Raw genomic sequence first — 20470 nt, forward strand, 5'->3', positions numbered from 1 at the left:
TGTTTTAATCCAGTCTGATATCCAAGCAATTAAATTTTCATTCAGATAATTCATTCAGCATCAGTGCCCCAACCACTCCCGCTCCAAACGGCCTCTCTAATCAACAAACTTAGGCCCTCAGTTGCCGGATGTCAGAATCATTCAAATTCTACATTAGATTCAACCACTTGCATATCAGAAAATCTCGTGTACGCCTAGTTTGTTTTATTTGCTTCACCTGCACATTCATTAAAATGAATAAATAATTATATGTATATTTATCTGCGTGCGTTTATACTTGCGAGAATACACTGTATGTACAGTATTCGTATATATTTTTTCCCAGCATTTTTTTTTCACACACAGTTGCACTCTACCGTGCACGTCGTTGTATGGGCTCCCCGTTTGTAGGCAGTGCGGGATTTTCTTTCACCAATTTAAGTTTCGCCCCTTCAAATCGCTGGTCGAGCCCCATCACTCATAATTTTCTTACCTTTATATTTTCATGTTGAATTTGCAACAGGACCTACCCATCCAATGCTGTGAGCATCTCCGCAAAAGCTCCCTCTGGATGCTGCGAGGGTCCTCCTGGTCGGACACCAAATTTTTGCCTTTTTAACCCTATTCTAGAGCCTTCCTGTTTGACTGCAGGCGGGACCTACCCGTTCGATGCTGTGAGTATCTCCGTTAAAGCTCCCTTCGGACGCTGCGAGGGTTCTCCCGGTCGAACACCAAAATTTTTGCTTTTTAAACCTTATATCAAGCATTTCCTTTTTAATACAGGCGGGACCTACCCATCCGATGCAGCGAGCATCTTCGCTCAAGCTCCCTTCGGATGCAGCGAGGGTCCTCCCGGTTGGACGCTTAATTTTGCTTATTTAAAAAAATGTATCGTAAAGCATCCCCGTTTGACTGCTGGCAGGAACTTCCCGTCTGATGCCGTGAGCACCTCAGCCAAAGCCCCCGTCAGATGCTGCGAGGGTCTTCCCGGTCAAACGCCTAATTTGAATTTTGCTTGTCTTGCTTATTAAATTTCTCACCGTCCTCACCAGCATTTCCCCTCTGCATGTGGAGACGTCTCGTTCGATGCTGCTAGCATCTCAACCAAAGCTCTCGTTGGACACTGCAGCGGCCTTCCAGTGAATTGGCCTTAACTCGTTTAATTCTGCATCTTGTTCTAGTTCGCAAATGCGCTCCCCGTTTGACTGCTGGAGGGGCTTTCCCGTCCGATGCTGCGAGCATCTCAGACAATGCCCCCGTCGGATGCTGCGAGAGCCCTCCCAGTCAAACCACTAGTTTTTTCCCACCGCTTTCTATAGGTCTTTACGCTTACACTTTTTGGGGATGTTTTTTCTGGCTGCTGTCTGTCATTTATGTGGCATTTTTGGGGAGTACTCTGGGTTCGGGCTAAAATTCCGAGCTCGGAGCCCTCTCCTCGGACAGCACGCCAAATATGCTTTATCTCATTCCCTATCGATTACATGTTAATGCGAACTCGTGAAATGAAGTTTATTTAACTAAGTTCGGGAGGAGCATGGTCATGTGATCCAACCAATCAGTGCAAAGAGGTGCCTATAAATGGCAGTCCCTCACCTCTGTCCCGTGACAGATTTTTTGCAGCATCCCTCCTCCACCCCATCACCTCACTCTCATCTAGATTCATTCATCACAGTTAAAGAGAGGGGAGTACTCTGGGTTCGGGCTAAAATTCCGAGCTCGGAGCCCTCTCCTCGGACAGCACGCCAAATATGCTTTATCTCATTCCCTATCGATTACATGTTAATGCGAACTCGTGAAATGCTCAGTTTAAAAGAAATCTCCGCCCACATAAACAAGCAAAAACACGTGATTGTGCGCTGTCAAGAGCATGCCAAACCAACAGGCGGTGATATAACGCAAATCGTAAAGCCACCTTGGCCAATCAGAAGCCTAACAAAAGTGACGTCGCAAGGCAAAAACCCCTGGTTTTATTGTCTATACGACAACACCCCAACTGGCATTTTTTTTAAATACTCAACCCCGGGAGGGGTTTTCTAAAATGTTCGGTTTGAGTGACGTCATTCTGCGTTTCCGTGTGGACGAAAGGCCGAACCGCGCAAAAGTCACGTTTATAAAAAATACCCGTGTCCGTGTGGACAAGGCCTAAGTCCCATAAAAAAAAAACATTACATGGGCCAGTGGTTCTTAACTCTAGTCCTCCCCCCAGAATGTTTTAGATGTCTCCTTAAATGAAACACCTGATTCCACTCATCAAGCTCCCTCCAGAAAGTTTGAAACGTTTCCTTAATTAACACCCTAACAAGCTGATGAACTGAATCAGGTGTTTTATATATGGAGACATCTAAAATATTTGGGGAGTCTTGCATGTTTTTGGTCATTTTAAAGCACACTCCGTAATTGTGTCACATCCGTGAGATAACGATTATTAATCAAGATCTCAAGGTGAGCTCTAGCCAATCAGATTACCGCTTGCATGGTAGGTCCGCCCACTGCCACAGAAATCTGCTGTAGTATGCTTCTGCCTTGTCTTAAGCCCAGAATACACGGCAGGATTTTTGCCCTCCTATAAGATCATTACCTTATCACACTGTGCAACATGGATCGTTTAAACTCGGGTACGACAAGCATGTAGACTGTACGATCATGACACGGAAGCTTCGGCAGCTGCGTCACACGTTAGCGCAACGTCACCAGTTTGCGCTAGTGGTAAACAAATACCAGGTCGTAGCAGCAAAGACACTGTGCGTTGATCATGCTGAACTTCTGACACTGTCAGAAAACTATCGTATGCTATCTTTGGACACAAGACCAGGAAACGTCCGTCTTTGAGCCTCTCTTCATTTGTATGTACATTTTTTTTCAACTAAACGGTTGTTGACATCAACACAAAGAATTGTGGGCTATCTGCAATAGCAAAGGATACACCTCATGTATCCTCTGAATTCCTGTGAAAGAAGAGCACATTCGAAGGTCATCTTCAGAAGTCCTTCTTACACTTGTGAAATGAAACCGCCTCAATGACGTATGCAACCTCTAGAGGACGAGACACAGCTACAGAATAATTTTTTTGCAGGCTATTGTACAACCAAGTCATCCAAGATGACATCTGCTGTCATCGCATAGATGGACACATCAGTGTCATGTGCATCAAATTCATACCCCTCTCCGCTCATGGCCCAATAGCCAACAGTGTATTTCTTTTTTTTAGCATGGAAAGATTCAATTTTCCCATTGAAAATGACCCTGCTGCCACCCAAATCCCACGCATGACATATAAATGCCCCCACCCCTCTGCCAGCCAACAACTCCTTGATCAAGCTCATTTTTTCTTCTGGGAGTTCTGGAAATGCTTCCTCGATCTTGTCTGCACCTAATTCTTCAAACTTTTTCTCTAACACTTTCCGTTCTTGTTCACTTCTCTTCCTTTCATTTGTGGCTTGACGTTTCTGCAATTCCTCCTGTAGCTCTCCTTGCTTCTTCCTCCTCTTTCTTCTTTGTATGACCCCCAGCCTCACTGCTTTTCTGATTACTAACTCTTGTTTTTTCTTGTCTAAACTGTCCAAATAATCCACAGTGTTGTTTTTCCGTGCTCGCATTTTACAGGACAAGTAGCAGATGGTGGCATTTGGAGCTTTCTTCTTCAGCGCACTAAACATCCCCATCAGCTCTTCAGCGTCCATGTTATGTGATCTTGCCGAGGCTGTCTCTTGTTTTAGTTTCTCCGTCACTGTCCACGTATCAACAAAGTATTGTTGATATTGTCTTTCAAGTACTAAAATGACTGCTCTCAGACAGCTTTCCATCATTTGAGTGAACATGACTTTGTCTTTTGGTGGTTGTTGCAATTTCTCAAGGATTTTGTCTGAAGCATTCAACTGATTTCCAAAGAGGTCTGTTGTGCGAGTTAGGAATTCAGCAGGTGAGCTTAGTTGATCTTTCAGGTTCTGCACAGTCTCTTTGATAATTTCAATACATTTAATGTAATCAGTTTGCTCATCTGCACCAGTGTAGAATTTGGTCATCCAGGGTCCAGTCAGAAATTTCCCGAGCAAACCCAGAACTTGCATTTCAACCTGTCCGGCTGTAGAGTTGAAGTCTTCCAGTATGCTATCACGCAGGCCTCCACAGCATGTTCCTCCAGAGAGATATGACTTTAGTGTGGCATGATGACTTGAGAATATCCCACATATATGGAAAAGAATGTGCAGTCTATTACCTCTGTAGCGTGGTATGAGGCCAAGGGCAAGATTGTTTTGATCCAGAAAGACCTTAAAGCCACGAGGGTCACCCTCGCCATCCATGTACCTCATCTTATTCATTTGAACTACAATGTTGGCCCCAATGCAGTCTTTCCCCTTGGTTTTCCCAGTAATCCCCATGGATTTCTCGATCTCCTTCAGAGCACTCTTTGTCTTTAAAGCGATTGTTTCCAGAGGATGAAGGTTGCAATTCAGCTCATTCAGGGACTTGTTCCAAGATGCACAGACTAAACGAATGGCTGCATGATTGGCAGCACAGCGGTCAGTGAGCGTGTTTGATATATTCCCTATCATTTGTTGAAGAATGTTTTGGTAGTCTGCCTCAAAAAAATGACAGTAGACACTGGCAAGGTTACTGATGGAGTCACAAATATGGATCTGGTAATCCTCAGCAGAGCCTCCTGGAAGTTCATCTACAGCAACAACATAACAGTTCTCTTTGGTGGTGAAATGTATGCTGTTCAAGTGGATTCCCTCCTGTGTGGTTGCATCAAAGCCCAGGGTTGTGTATGTGTTCGCTAAAAGTGCTTCAGCAGTCTGGAGGTCACTTAATGCCCCCATTTCTCTGGTCATGGCTTCCACAGTAGCTCTTTTTGGCACATCACTTAAACTTATGCTGAAGCGCAGTCCAAACTTTGTAATCAAATTCTGGATGTTAGCAGTAGGCACCTGATTGGATATTGCATCAAACACCATCAAACGCATTTTATTTGAGTATAACTTTGCGTCTTTTTTTGTAAGTTTTTTTTCACTTTCCAAATCCTGGATTTTTTCTTCCAAAATGTGGTTTTTCAACTGAAGATCATGAATCTCACTGTTCATCGAAATACTTCTTTCTTCTAACTCGCAGCATCTTCGATCCATATCGTTAACAGAATTTGATTTGACCTCTCGTTTCATGCGTGTAAGGGATTTCTTCAGGCGCATATGATATCTTGCTTTTACTTTGTATTGTTTTTTTAATTTAGCGATGGTTTTAGCATCCTGTGATTTCAACAGGTTTTTCAAATTAGATATTTGCTTTTCTTTCCTTTTCAGTTTCTGATTAAGTACCCTTATTGTTCCCTTCTTTCTCTGCTGTGCTTCGAGTTTCTTAATTGCCAGGTACTTGCTTCTCTGCATCTGCAGATTTTTCTGCCTCATGTTTTTCAGAGACTCCTTATATCTGGTACAAGTAGGACATTTGGCTTTAGTAACGCGTGTTGTCTTTAAAGGAAGTTTTGGAACTTGTTGTTCAGCAGACTTTGGAGACTTTGCATGGGAAACTGTAGTGGTAGTGGAGTTTTCACAAAACCTTTGGCTACATATCCCTTCAAACTGACAGTATTCTCGCTCATTAGTTAGCTTTCTGTATTTTTTAAAAGTTTTTCCAACAAGTACCTTCACTTTATTTTTTGCCTGCTCTTCAGTCATTTCTGGGATGTATTTGACTATTTCTCTTGCAGTTGCAGTGTTGCTGGATTTTGCTGTGACATAAAGAAAGAGAATGTGTCCATTTTGGATCAAATCAGGAGATGGTAGATCACTGTACTTGTCCAAGAGGTGCTGTCTGGCTAGACCTGGCTTTGTGTTGGGCCCCTCCCTTCTTTTCATAATTAGCTGTAAAGACATTACATTAAATATTAGTCTAAATATATATGATTCAGGGAAATTGGACATAAATGTACTAATCAACATGTGTTGCAGGATATTTTGAATAAAATAGTAAATCAAATTAAGACAACAAGCAAGCATTGACTTTTTGATTATATATATATATATATATATATATATATATATATATATATATATATATATATATATATATATATATATATGTGTGTGTGTGTGTGTGTAGATCCAATGAAATTTTAAAATTAGTTATGAATTCTGAGGATTCAGCTAGAGCAGTGACTTCCTCTTAGAAATTCCAAGAAGAACATGCCTGAGAATTAAATGTTCAAATTAATTTCAAATTAATACAATGCTTTTCACTTAATATGCATGTGTAATTTAATCATTTTCATTTAATAATCAGTTTGCAGTTGTATCTAATAAATGCTTTAATGTTATGTTCTACTTTTGAAGAATCATCAACACATATGGGTAAGGGGATACCAACTCATGGTAGGACAAAAAAGCTTAGGGGATAACTTATACAAGACAAAAAATGTTATTAACCTATTCATTTAGACAGAATCCTCAGTACAGTCCTCATTAATTCATGTATTTTAAAGTAATGTAAACTATGTGTTACCTACGAGCATGGAGCTTGCCGGGGGCTGGTCCCCCAGTGGTAAAAGTTTTTTTAATAAAATAAGTTATTAATTTAGGTTTTCATAAATTTTAAAACGTTACTTTGCAAGATGATTTGTTAAACAATTGTTAATCTGTTAATAGTATCTGTGTATTCAACAAAACGTGGTGCTCAGTAACGTCACTTCAGTGTTTCTGCTATATGCATTCTGCCCGCCATGCCTGCGGTTGTGGCTAGTAGGGATACACCAAACGAAATCTTGCTGGATGAGCACTGTTTCATCCTAATCCTTTTCGAATAACCTTACCCTAAACACAACATTTCACGCGAATTAGGCTGTAGCTGTATCTCATCTAGAAGGGCCGCTGTTTTCATGCTAATATTACCTCCAAATCTAATCCTAAACTTTTCAGTGTTTGCTATATCCCTTCTAAACAAAAACCACGGCTGCAGCTGGCAAAATCAGGCTACCTAATGCCTACCCTGCCAGACTGGCGGTCTTAAATAGAGAAATAAAGTCCTTCCTTGATTCGCATTGTTCACTTATTTTTAAATAAATACAATTTCATAATTATCATAAGCCTACACGAAATTTGTTTCACTTGAATAATTATCAGATAAACAAAACAAATTAAAAAGTAGCCTAACCTATATGATTTTTTGACTCGCTCCAAAACCAACGAAGCAGAAAGCACATTATGTTTTTAAATTTTTTTAATGCCCAACTGATGCCTGACCAACGACCACCGGCAGAACTCGCGTAATCTCCGCTTAATCTCCTTATCCTTTTCAATGTATTTATATATGTATCTCCCAAGGGTTTTTCCTCCCTAGTACTTTTTTCCTTCCCCGGCTAAAAAGTCCGGGGTTTTTTTCTCCTAGGGGGTTTTTCAACCCGGGGAGGCAGCCTTCTTGGGCTTAACTTCTATACGTTACATTAGTAATACGTTCGCTTATAATGTTGATTTATAGCCGCAGCAAATTTAGCTGCTTGTGCTATTGTGTATTATGTTGTGCTATCTGTCAATTTTCTGTGCTTTTCACTGCTTCTATTAATGTAAAGCTGCTTTGATACAATTACCAAATTGTGAAAAGCGCTATATAAATAAAACTGAATTAAAAAATTGAATTGAATTAAAGAAGCACAATCTTTTGTTCTTATTGTGAGTGTACACAAATAAAATTACACCATTTACAGTTTAAAATATTGTTTTACTTTTATCTGTATGACCACAATTTAAGGTTCAAGTTGTCATCATCTTATTGTGGGTTCACACCAGATGCGAATTCAACGATTTGCACGAGTAGATTAGATACAAAGTCAATGCAAAGACACGCGAATGACGCGATTGCCGCAACAACATGCTATTCGCCTCAAACACGTCTTCGCCCAAGTTGAAAATATTCAACTCGAGCGAAAATTTCGCATGACACGAAGTTAAATCCCGCGAGTAATCTAGAGGGAGTAACACGATGACCCGCGTTTGGTGTGTACTTAGCATTATATGTTCACTGGCGTGAATACAGGGGCACAGCACAGGGCGGCAAGAAAAGCAATAAATTTTTTTATTTAACATATTACTTGATTTTTTTTAGACATCCTTTTGGAATCACTGCCCTAATATCATCAAGTTATCAGGCCATTAGTTTATATATGCTAAATATAAGCGCTGTGCCTCAAATTGACACTATGTTTCACATTAAATAAAGATAATTGTCCAAAACCAAAAGGTAGGATAAATACTGAATACTACTTACACGGGACAGCAAGACATCAATAGTATTAATCTGCTTGGAAGTAGAAGCAACATTATTTCTATAGGAAGAGAAAGACGTTAGTAATATTGAACTGAGGTAGACTGTGAGAGACTGATCTGTTTATAGACGGAACAACAAGGCAGGCGGGTACCCGCGGGTAAAATGCATAATATTTAATGTAATGGGTAAAATAATATTAATGTGTCATTTGCAGGTCGGGAATTAATAGGCAAAAATAAGGAATCAATTTGCGGTGCCGTCAGGCGGTCTTTATGCAAGCCTAAAGTTAAAAATGCAAACTGCGAAGTAGTAAAAAATATTTTTAGAGAATACATTTTAAAACAAACAAAGAAAAGCAATATAGGTTATACTTTTATTTATAGCGTATTTTAAATTGAATAGCCTTTATGCCCAGCTACACTACTTCCTGAACTTCAGCCAGGTCCTTATTTCCTGTCTGCCATTATTGGACAAACTGATTAATCCAGGTGTGTCTGATTTTTGTTGTTGTGACTACTGAGGTCAGGCACACCTGGATTAATCAGTTTGTCCGATAATGGCAGACAGGAAACAAGGAGCTGGCTGAAGTTTAGGAAGTAGTGCAGATGGGCATTAAACCTATAAAGACTATTATTATAAACACGCTCCTCGTCTAAAAGGGAAAGGGGGTGGTGTAGCTACAATATACAATAAAATATTCAAAGTAAACCATAAATCCAACCTAAAATTTAATTCGTTTGAAATAATACTGTTAAATATGGAAATAACTGATCGTAACAACAAACGGCTTTCGTTCATTTTAGCTACCATATATAGGCCTCCGGGCCACCACACAGATTTTCTTAAAGAAATAGCCGACTTCCTATCTGACCTTACAGTCACTGTAGATAAAGCTCTGATCGTTGGTGATTTTAATATCCATGTGGATAATCCAAAAGATGCATTAGGACGTGCGTTTATGGATGTTCTAAATTCTCTCGGCATTAAACAAAACATGTCAGGGCCCACGCATACTCGTAATCACACATTAGACTTAATTCTGTCACTCGGACTCAATATTAATGACATCGAAATATAAACCCAGAACGATGCCGTTTCAGACCATTGCCTTGTGTCATACACAATACTACTAGATAGGACCGCTCAGTCTACAACATGCTACAGATTAGCCAGAACAATAATTTCCACCACTAAAGATAGCTTTATTAGCACTCTTCCAGACCTGTCTCAAATGAAACATGTAGCAGATAATCGTGAAGATCTGGATATTATAATAGAAAATCTTAACAACATAAGACTGAATACATAAGCTTAAGCAACAAAATATTGTTTATTTTTGTTCAACCAAGTCGTTGTACCCGGAGTCGGGCTAATGTCCTCGCTAGCTGCTGTAACTTATGTTTTGCATTGATACTTGAGGCTCGATGTGCTGCGGTGATATGTGAATTCCTTGTTGCATAGCTTACACACAACCATGCTCTTATCAACGCTTACATCCGTTCGTTTTTATAAAAAAAAATTCCCATCCACGGGGCCAACCAAAGCGATCTCATCAGCCTCTTCGTTCACGTTCACTGTGGTTTGTTGTGGTCTAAAGTCATGAACGCTAGTTGGTGCTCCAGTATAAACGGTCCGCCGAAACTCATGAGAAATGTTCCGCGGTGCAAAAATAAGTGCGATTAAAATGCGTTAAAAATGTTTAACGCGTTATTTTTGTGTAATTAATTAATCTTAATTAACGCGTTAAAGTCCCGGCCCTAATTATTATTAAAAATGGTGCTCATTCTTTTAACTGTGTGCTACAGTTACAAAAACCTTTGTAAACCATTATCATGTTTATTTTTTATCTAACAATCAGGCTTATATTTTAATGTAGTCAACAAAAATGTTATTAATTTTAATTATCTAGTTTGCGGTAAAAATCATAGCACATGGTCCGATATAGTTTCTATGATATACCTGTTTGGCCCACCCAAGCTCAAATGTCAAGCTATGCCTATAAAAGGTAACTCATAGATGTAGTAAATGATCAGGCAAAAGGTGGTGGTGGTGAAGCTTTAATAAATCAAAAAAATTTTATTCAATCATAATAAAAATAGAAACATAAGAATGTAGCAACAAATCTTCAATGCAAATACCCACAAAAGGAGAAAAGAATCAAATGAAAATAAAAGAACACAAAACAACCCCTGGATGGCCACAGGTTACCTATTTTTGTGAAGACAAAGTGGTATACAGACAAAAGTGCTCGCACTGCAGTCCACTTGCAGCAAATCACACTGCAGACCTAGAGAGAGAAGAGAAATAAGATGACCGAACCATCATCCACCAGTGAAGGCAATTAACCCCACAGCCACCGATGGGTCAAACCGAAATCTACAACGGAAAGAACCAAACAATTATTAACATTGGTAATGCAACTGAAGTACATAAATAAACACGATAAATCCCAGCTAACAAGTTCTGTTTCCCAAAACGTTGTCCTAAGGTTAGTTTTTGGTTCCCATAATGTTATTTTTAAGGCTTGTTTTTGATTACCCAGGAAAGTAAAACTAACCTAAAAATAACGTTCTATTGTAAAGAAAACTTTCCTGGCTAACTAAAAACAAACCTTAAAAATAAACGTTATGGGAACCAAAAGCTAACGTTAGGGGAACGTTTTGGAAACCAAAAATTGTTTGCTGGGACTATGAAAGTTGACATGGAGCAAAAACAGTTCAATGACCTACAGTGCGCGTTGCTGCGGCTCCGTGCACGCACTGAAAGTAAAAAAAAGTGTTTTTATCATATCTATCTAAAATAAGTAAAACACATTACCATATAAGGAGGAATAAAACAATAAATTAATAAACAAATCTATCTCTTGTTGTTTTTGCTTGTTATATAAATAAATTACGTTAAAAGGACTGCAGAGGAGCACGCGCATACCAGACGTGCACACTTAAGGAATAATGAGTTTAATAAGGCTTTCACTTGATTTCCTCAAAAAAAAAAAAAAAAAAAAAACATTATAGAACCTTCTGTATAAGTTATTTTCAGGTTATTTAAAAACAACCACCCTACAACGTTGGGAATGTTATTTTATGGTTCCAAAAAATAACCATTAGAGAACATTCTATATAAGTTATTTGTAGGTTATTTAAAAATAACCACCCTGCAACGTTATGGAAACGTTATTTTATGGTTGCAAAAAATAAAACCTAAAAAGAACGTTCTCAGGACGTTATTATTTGGTTCCCAAAAAAAGATAACCAAAAACGAACCTTAGGGTAACGTTCTGTGTTTGCTGGGATCAACCATAAATAACTGTTCATTAGTTCATGTGTCCTTAGTTCTTATCCTGGCCAATTTAAAGAAACAAAGCCCCATATTCCAAAGCAAACAAACAAAATGAAACATTCAAAATCCATATTAAAATCATAAAAACAAATAAAATTTTATAAGCCCATTAAAAATAATAAAGTAAACAATACCTCTACCATCCGTTATCTTGGTTTGTGACACTCAGGCAACCAGCCTGTCCCTGATACTAAAACAATAAATAAGATAATATAAATATAATGCATGATAAATACCCATGGTTTTGTGTTACTCAACAAATAAACCTGTCAAACGATGCCTCATATGTTTGACACTCAACACTGCTGCATTAGTATTTAATATACAACTGCAGACAAACACCTGCTGGTCTATTGCCATTACAGAATACATAAAGCTATTGCGTATTCTATTCAATAACCAAACAAAGAGACAGAGAATACTAAAAATTACCCATTTAATATCACAATGCCATACCTTAAATCTGCCGTTGCTACCCTTCGTGGATTAGTGGAAAAACCAAGGGAGGAAGGGTTGCCAGGTCCAAGAAAAATTTCCAGCCCAATGACAACATAACCCGCCCAAAAGGAAATAAAACTAGCCCAATTTTTACATTTGTCCAATCACAGTTGAAACTGCTGGATTAAAACAAAAGGCTGTAAAATAAACTCTTACTGTTGCTTTTAATCTACTTTCCAGGTAATTATTTTCATAATGCACTTAAAGGGCTCTATTTTCACACACTATTCCGTACTAAATACACAAAAAATTCTACTTGAGCACCTCATAAGATTATCTTAAGAACATCTAAGTGTGCCCAACCATGCTATTTTGAGACAGCATATGAACTCTGCCCTTTTAACATATCTCTGTATTTAATTTTTTTAAATAACTTGAAAAGATTATACAAAGATGGGTTCATATGGTACGTAAATATCTAAATAAAATACATTTTAGCACATTTTAGTTCATATTTAGGTGTCACAAAATAACACAGTTAAATACACTTAGATGTTTATAACTGTAGGCTACATAAGTAGTCTAGGCTATTGGGACAATATAGGCAAAATTGCTCTGTTTGCTGTGGAGTCATGAAACTTAACATTAAAGGGTGAATATGAGACAAAAGTACAGACTGTCACATTGTATGTTTCATCGGTTTTAACATACACAATTCACCAACTCATGATTAACAGGTTTGTATTTAACTTTTATCTAATGTGATCATGTTCAGACCATTTTCTAACAAGGGTAATTGATAATCTGTGTCCTGATGCATTAATTGTTCACACATGAAAAGCAGAGAATGTGTAGTATCAGTTTGATCCATTGTTTCTGCAGTCTGAGTCTTGCATTTGATGACAACACTCATTAATCAGGATGAAAGACTGTTGTTTGTTAATAAAGCATCTATGTGCCTAATCCAAGGTTAATAAAAAACATTTTGTACATCTTACAAATGTCTTACCTCCACAGCAAACAGAGAAATGTTGTCTTTAATGTCCAAAAACGTATGGATTGTATGTGTGTATGTATGGATGGATGAATGAATGAATAATAGATGGATATTTTAGAAGTATTTTGCATGATAAACTCTTTAAAATATGATCAATATATATGAATAAACAAAAAACAAGAACATTTTCTCTCCGATTCTTTCCGATCCTTCACCATTACAAAAGCTTTTAGGCATATGTGTTAAAGAAATAACCCGGCTGACTTTTTACCTTCTCTCCTCGTCTCTCAGATTCACTGTTGTCCTGATTCACGGTGTTTTTACATGATTTAGCCTACCTGACATTGTTCATACTTGTTTATTGCTTTACCTGCGGACTTTAGCGTGGCACAGAGTCTTGTGATTAACTTATGTGTGGATTGATTAACCAGTTCTCTCCATGAATTTAGACCTGGAAGCTGCATGACGTTAAGATATAAATAAACGAACAAACAAATATGCAGATTAGGATTTACCGCTTCCTCAAAACTCTCAGTATAGACGTAACTCCTCACGTAAGGTAATTTCTTATTTCTGACGTGATATTAAGAGCAAAACGCGCCCCTCCACTCACGGACTTCTGACGCTGCACAGGTCCTTGGGTTGACAGGTATTGTTTATGTGATTGTTGCACATTAGGAAAATAAAGAACGTTCATTTTATAAGTCTACAGATAAACATTTTCGCTGCCGCGGCACATTATAAAACTAGCCCCCCCAAAAAAACCGCAACCGGCAGCTCCGAAATTTTTCCCGCAATTGTATTTCCAAAATAGCCCAATTGTGCATGAAACCACAAACCTGGCAACATTAAAGGGAGGAAGCGAAAGCGAAGCTCATCACTTCCTTTTATAGCGCTAAGGCTGATGGGATTTGTAGTTCCCAAAACTCATTCCGTTACATATGTTATCATTATATGTCAGGGAAACCATGAGATACACATTAAAGTAGTATCAGTAACAATTTGAAGGAAAATACAGTGAGAATTAGTTAAAATCGATTTCAGAATCTTTGTAACGATATGCCTGAGTTTCTCAAACACGGAAACATTTGAGAAACCGAAACTACTGAAGCGCTCGTTTTTGACTGTATTTGTGCAGTCTGTTAAAATGGCGGAAGCGACTCTTTCAGTGTCTGAGGATCAGTTCATCTGTTCAATCTGTCTGGATTTACTGAAGGATCCAGTGACCATTCCCTGTGGACACAGTTACTGTATGAGCTGTATTACAAAGTACTGGAATCAAGATGATCAGAAGAGAAACTACAGCTGCCCTCAATGCAGACAGACCTTCAATACAAGACCTGATTTATATAAAAATGTGGTGTTTGCGCAAATGGTGGAGATGCTGAAGAAGACAAAACTTCAGACTGATCGATCTGCTCTCAGTTTTGCTGGACCTGAAGATGTGAAGTGTGACGTCTGTACTGAGAGAAAATACAAAGCTATCAAGTCCTGTCTGGTGTGTCTTGAATCTTACTGTCAAACTCACTTTAAACAACATGAAGCTTTTCGGACAGGAAAGAAACACAAAGTGATTGATGTGACAGGAAGACTTCAGGAGATGATCTGCTCTCAACATGACAAACTCATCGAGGTTTACTGTCGCGCTGATCAGAGATGTATTTGTTATCTGTGTGCGATGGATGAACATAAAAATCACGACACTGTATCAGCTGCAGCAGAGAGAACTGAGAAACAGGTATGAACAAATATATGAAATATAAATATAAAGCAGAAGTGAAGCGACTGATTAGTGCCGCGCGGCCACATGAGGGCGCACAAGAGCAGAAGAAATGACAGCTTGACTGTAAAACAATAAATTAGTTTAGAAGATTACTCACTCAAACCTTACCTGACCAGTTGAGTTATTTGTTATGAATCTGTTGAATAGAGATTACTGGAGGACAAGCAGAGAAAACTCCATCAGAGAATCCAGGAGAAAGAGAAGAAGCTTCAGGATCTAAGAGAGTCTGTGAAGATTCACACGGTGAGTTTTGATGAATAGAGAAACATAAATACTGAAAGAAGTGTTTGAGATTGAGTTGAATGTTTCTCTCTGTGTGTGTTAACAGATCTCTGCACAGACAGCAGTGGACGACACCGAGAGGATCTTTACTCAACTGATCCGATCCATTGAGAGAAGACGATCTGAGGTGATACAACTGATCAGAGATCAGGAAAAGACTGCAGTGAGTCGAGCTGAAGATCTCTTGAAGAAACTGAAGCAGGAGATTGATGATCTGAGGAGGAGAAATGATGAGATGGAGAAACTTTCACAAACAAAAGATCACATCAGTTTCCTTCAGGTAACTCAACACTGTACACTACAACATACATTACAATAAATACATCTTGACTTTAATCTGATAGGATTGAGTTTTATTCATGTCTAAATCAACACAAATCTGATTGTTGTGTATTGTAGGTTTGATGTTTTTGTGTTGTGTTCATGTAGAGTTTTCAGTCTCTCTCTTCATCTTCTGGATCTTCAGACAACATCACTGTCTCTTCTCTTCTCTCTTTTGATGATGTGATGAAATCTGTCACTAAACTGAAAGAAAAGATGGAGGATTTCTGTAAAGAAGAGATTGAAAAGATATCTAAGAAAGGTAAAGAAACATCTCAAACTAAGACTGTGATTTACTCTCAGAAATGACTCTTACAGTAACATCAAATATAACAGAAGAAATACAGAGCAGATTAAAATGATGATGATTTTATATGAGATTGAATCTGATGATGTCACCTAATTTTCTTTAGTATCATTTTTAGAAATGATTCCCACAGATGAACCCAAGATCAGAGCGGAGTTCCTAAAGTGTAAGACACATTTTATAATTATTATTATTTCTCATTCATTACATTAAGTAAGTGATAATGTAGAGGCAGCCGATAGTTATCGGGAAATAAGCCCCGACAGTGTGATCAGGACCTGATGCGAAGCGGAGGGTCTTGTATCACACTGAAGGGGCTTATTTCCCAATAACTACCGGCTGCCTCTACATTATCCCGCTTATTACACGGCTACTTGCCACATAAGAAAAAAACTGGACATGAATATGAATTTTAAACATTTTATTGGCATATTTGTTTTAAATTAACATTTTTATCCTTCCGCGAAACTTTGCACAGATGCATAAAATGATCGTAATACCTTATTAAGATCCTCTGCTTCATACTTGTCTGTCTCCATTCTTTCTTTGAGAAGTTTTACTGCCCATTCTGTATTTTTTTGTGTGTTGGCTTCGTAGCTGTCATGCTCTATTTTGTCAAGTTCAGTCTCAGTAAGCTCTCTGTGTCTTGTCGTGGTTGTCGAGTGTTTGTCACAAGATTGCGCCAAACAGTAATCTTTATTGATCTTTATTGGCGCAGAGCGATTTTACTCGTACAAGTAGTACCGGCTATGCGTTATTACTTTGGAGCGGTTATTATTTGAAAAGAACGAACCTGCAAATGTCTCAACTGACCAATCAGAATCAAGCATTCCAGAGAGCCGTGTAATAAGATAATATAATACACTATTACACATTATGTAAGGAATAATTGACGACATGCTGTTGAATTATTCGAGAATAATGATACACTTTACACCCCTGGTGTGAGATCTGCATCAATCTTTAGGTCTACGTCAAAGTACATTACATTTATCAAACACTTTCATCCAAAGCGACTCATAAAAGTGATGAACACAACAAAGATTAATATACATGAATGTCAGGACTCTCATTGGTCAGTGTAATGTTCAGCGTCTTGACTTTATCTCACTTCACACGTACATCAATAAACCTTCATGATGACCCTGATGATGCTTCACTGCTTGTTCTTGTTTGCATCACTTTTGTCCGCTTCAAAGCACTGCATACCTGAAACACCACACAAGTCTTGATGTTTTGTGATCCAGTCGTCTATCATCACTATTTTCCTCTTGTCAGAGTCGTTCAGATCTTTTCTTCTTCTAACAGATGAAACTGAAGAACTGACTGTTGACTTGTTGTCTAATATATCTGACTGTAATAATATAATCAATGTTATTCACGTCATCTCGTTTAATGATCAGTGTATAGTTAAGCAATATCGCTCTCGGAGTCGTGTGATATAGCTCTATATCATCACGGCTGTGATTAGGCCAGAGGCACGAGGCCGGAGTCAATCACAGCCGTGATGATATAGAGCTATATCACACGACTCCGAGAGCGATATTGCTTTTATACAACAGTTCGACGGCACACGTTTGAAAAACGAAAACTAGAAAACAACAACGGAGTTATTTTAAAAGCCTCTTTGTTTGAGAACTACTTCTTCCGCCACGGATTTGAGGGCGGCCAGAATGACAGGTAACACTTTCGGCTGCTTTGAAGCTCATAACAACTCAATGGACGGAAAAGCCGTTTCTTTATATTAACGTTTCTTGGTCACAAAGTGTAGTTTTAAGATTAGTTCAGTCGAGAATGTATATGTATTATATTTAAATCTGCAGTTGATTAGTAAAGATAGCGCCTGTTTGAACGTTTGCTTAGTGAGATTCGGTACGAATGAGAACCAAAGCATGAGCGGACGCCAGTGTTCACTCACCCCGCTGACCACCGCCCTCTCTGGGCTACATCTCTGACAGGGATTCTCATGTTGGCCTTGTTTGTTTATGATGGTCAAAATGAGATCAAATCAGCAGTATTTGGTGTCATGATCAAACTATTACTTGTTTTCTTATTCATATTTAGTGTCTTTTGTGTTGTTATTGTTTTGGCGCGAGGTAAAAGTTAATAAAACTATACTTATATAATGTTACTATTGCTTTACCATTTCATCTTAACGCGATACGAGCACTCGCTTATTATTAGACTTCGCTCTTGTCAGTACTATATAAAACTGTTTTTTATAAGTGTCAGAGAGATGTTTTTGCATGCTGCTTATAAATATATCAGTGGCAATATCTCATAACATGTTTTAATAGTCACGTCACGATAAAGTAAATGATCAATGTCCACATTTAAAAGCTGCGGTGCTTACCTGCAGTTCCACGGTGTTTTCGTGTTCTGATAAGAGTTATAGCTCCAGAAAAAAATGAGTGTTTATATTCCTCTTTCCAAGTGTTAATCGTCCACACGATGTGACAAGACATTACTCCCATTAACTTTAACGTAACATCCAAGAGCGCTGATCTTTGACAGAATAATAACTTCCGATTGGGATTCACACACTGATTCACGAGCTAGTAAACTAATGAGACACACGGAGAGTGATTAAAAACAACGCGTTTGTGTGTGTCCGTGTGTGCGTGCAGTTTTACCATTCAGAGATGAGCCTGTTTAAAGGACCTCCATTCACTAGGTGGCAGAATGATACGAAAGGTGAAGCGGTTACTGTGCCGTTATCAGTACAATATCGCATAGCTCTTAGCCAATCAGATTCGAGAACCAGAAAGAACTGTTGTATAAATACTGTATATACACTAACCTGACCTTTACACTCAAATGAACAAATATTATAAACTAATGTACATTAAAATATGATGTTTTTATCTTCCTCAGATTTCAGGCTCTCTCTAGACCCAAACACAGCACACAGGTGGATCCGTCTGTCTGAGGAGAACACAGCGGCTACTGGCACTGACACAGATCAGCCGTATCCTGATCATCCAGACAGATTTGATGGTTGGGTTCAGGTGTTGTGTAAAGAGAGTTTGTGTGGACGCTGTTACTGGGAGATTGAGTGGAGTAGTTGTGTGTTTATATCAGTGTCATATAAGAGCATCAGCAGGAAGGGAAAAGGTCTTGAGTCTTTATTTGGACGTAATGATCAGTCCTGGAGTTTGTTCTGTTGTCCCTCTGGATGTTCATTTGTTCACAATAATATAGAGACAGATCTCCCAGTAGTGTCCAGTAAAATAGGAGTTTATGTGGATCACAGTTCAGGATCTCTGTCCTTCTACAGCGTCTCTGACACAATGACCCTCATCCACAGAGTCAACACCACATTCACTAAACCTCTCTATCCTGGGTTTTACTTGTATAACAGCTCAACAGTGAAACTATGTCATATCTAACATTATAAATGATTAATGTTCACTAGTGTTTATATATATATATATATATATATATTAGTATATAAGTGTCACCTAAACCAGTTTATATAATTTAACAAATCAAAAGACAAATGATCATTTATAGTCTATACGTAATATATTTCATTCTTATAGCTTTGATATTTTTCTGTCTAGGTTGTCTGTCTAACTTTAAAACACATTGAAATGCAACATCTTAGACAAATTTCTGTGCTTTTGGGTAGAAATCATCAGTCCTCCTTACACAAATTTACACAGAATTTCTATTTCTACTTTTTCTTATTTACACAAAACTTACAATCAACTGGCTTAATAATTTTCATAAAAATACATCCAGCGTGTTTTTATATTCATAAAAAATACAAAATAACTTCAGATATTAGAAAAAAGAAGAAAAAGGAATGCTTCTCTGGGTCAAAAAATATAAATAATGTATAAACAATCCAGGGTGCTCTTCAAAAATGGGCCTATAATATAATAACATTAAGAAAAAAGAAAAATGAGGCACTCCTGATAAACGTATAAAAAGCCTTTAAAGGCGGAGTCCACGATGTTTGAAAAACGCGTTGGGAAAGGAGACGGGCCGACTACCAAAACACACTTATAGCCAATCAAATCAAATGCCGGGTTGCGTATGTGTGGGGCGGGTCTATCAACAGAAGGTCCGGATTCTATTGGGGTAGGGGCGTGTTTGTTTAGGTGATTTCAAATATCAACATTGGCTTTCAAACATCATGGACTCCGCCTTCAATCAAACAATGGCTAACTTCAGATATTATGTGGCATTAAGGCAGAATTAAAGTTTAAACAGTTAATTACGTGCCTGTTTTGAGGCCTTCAACTGAAAATAGCTGCAGATGATTTCATGTTTGGAAGGATATCAAGTTCTTTTGTCCAGAATACATTTAACCTGTTAACTTTTACCCCCTTCAACCTCTTAGATCTTGTCAATTGTTTTTCAAGACTGTAAAGCTCTTGTTCAGTTTTGCCTTGGACATTTTTACATACACCTTGTATGATTTATTCAGATTACATAAAGACATAATACGTACATGTGATTTTTTTCCTTTTTAATAAATTTGCAAAGATTTCAAACAAACAACTTTTGTGTTTTCCTTTCAAAGTAACATTTTTAGGATAAAGTTTTTTAAGTGTAGTGTCTAAACAATTAAAGATAGGTTCGAAAAAATTTCACACATGTTTTAGTGCTTAAGCAGGCTACACAATGAGTCTACACAGTTAGCATAATGTTAGCTCTTAACTGCTGGATCATGCTAATTGTTCAGACTTGTAGGTCTGAGGTGATTTGTGCCAAAGGGCCTGGGTTAAGTTGTGCCAGAGGTGATGTGCTCAAGAAACTACCC

At 38.1% G+C, this 20470-nt stretch overlaps 2 protein-coding genes across 6 annotated transcripts; one reads left to right on the forward strand and one right to left on the reverse strand.

Moving 5' to 3' along the window:
- Positions 1-924: 924 nt before the first annotated feature.
- Positions 925-12640, reverse strand: LOC129443265 (uncharacterized). Of its 4 annotated transcripts, none has more exons than XM_055203751.2 (5): positions 12028-12640; positions 11706-11761; positions 10962-10991; positions 10441-10608; positions 925-5837 (listed from the first exon to the last, which is right to left on the reverse strand). In XM_055203751.2, the coding sequence occupies exon 5, from the start codon at positions 5829-5831 to the stop codon at positions 3054-3056; it is 2778 nt and encodes a 925-aa protein (XP_055059726.2). In that variant the 5' UTR covers positions 5832-5837; positions 10441-10608; positions 10962-10991; positions 11706-11761; positions 12028-12640; the 3' UTR covers positions 925-3053. The 4 variants fall into 4 exon arrangements, with proteins under 4 accessions (XP_055059726.2, XP_055059728.2, XP_055059731.2 ...); XM_055203753.2 differs by having other exon boundaries at positions 10958-10991; XM_055203756.2 differs by lacking the exon at positions 10962-10991 and having other exon boundaries at positions 10441-10519.
- A 1301-nt stretch (positions 12641-13941) lies between these two features.
- LOC141349246 (E3 ubiquitin/ISG15 ligase TRIM25-like) lies at positions 13942-20208 on the forward strand. 2 transcript variants are annotated; one of them, XM_073864503.1, is made up of 6 exons: positions 13942-14744; positions 14937-15032; positions 15118-15351; positions 15501-15654; positions 15806-15865; positions 18574-20208. In XM_073864503.1, exons 1-6 carry the CDS (start codon positions 14154-14156, stop codon positions 19086-19088), a joined length of 1650 nt encoding a protein of 549 aa, XP_073720604.1. In that variant the 5' UTR covers positions 13942-14153; the 3' UTR covers positions 19089-20208. The 2 variants fall into 2 exon arrangements, with proteins under 2 accessions (XP_073720604.1, XP_073720605.1); XM_073864504.1 differs by having other exon boundaries at positions 15818-15865.
- The last annotated feature ends 262 nt before the right edge of the window (positions 20209-20470 follow it).

This window comes from Misgurnus anguillicaudatus, unplaced genomic scaffold (assembly GCF_027580225.2).
Source record: "Misgurnus anguillicaudatus unplaced genomic scaffold, ASM2758022v2 HiC_scaffold_26, whole genome shotgun sequence".
Lineage (NCBI taxonomy): Eukaryota > Metazoa > Chordata > Actinopteri > Cypriniformes > Cobitidae > Misgurnus > Misgurnus anguillicaudatus.

What these genes read in the sequence shown, in the direction of transcription:
- LOC129443265 (XM_055203756.2), bottom strand. Translation starts at nt 5,831, where the DNA reads ATGAAAAGAAGGGAGGGGCCCAACACAAAGCCAGGTCTAGCCAGACAG.
- LOC141349246 (XM_073864503.1), top strand. Translation starts at nt 14,154, where the DNA reads ATGGCGGAAGCGACTCTTTCAGTGTCTGAGGATCAGTTCATCTGTTCA. An exon ending in CAGAGAGAACTGAGAAACAG is followed by an intron (nt 14,745 to 14,936) that starts GTATGAACAAAT and finishes TCTGTTGAATAG; the next exon opens with AGATTACTGGAGGACAAGCA. An exon ending in AGTCTGTGAAGATTCACACG is followed by an intron (nt 15,033 to 15,117) that starts GTGAGTTTTGAT and finishes GTGTGTTAACAG; the next exon opens with ATCTCTGCACAGACAGCAGT.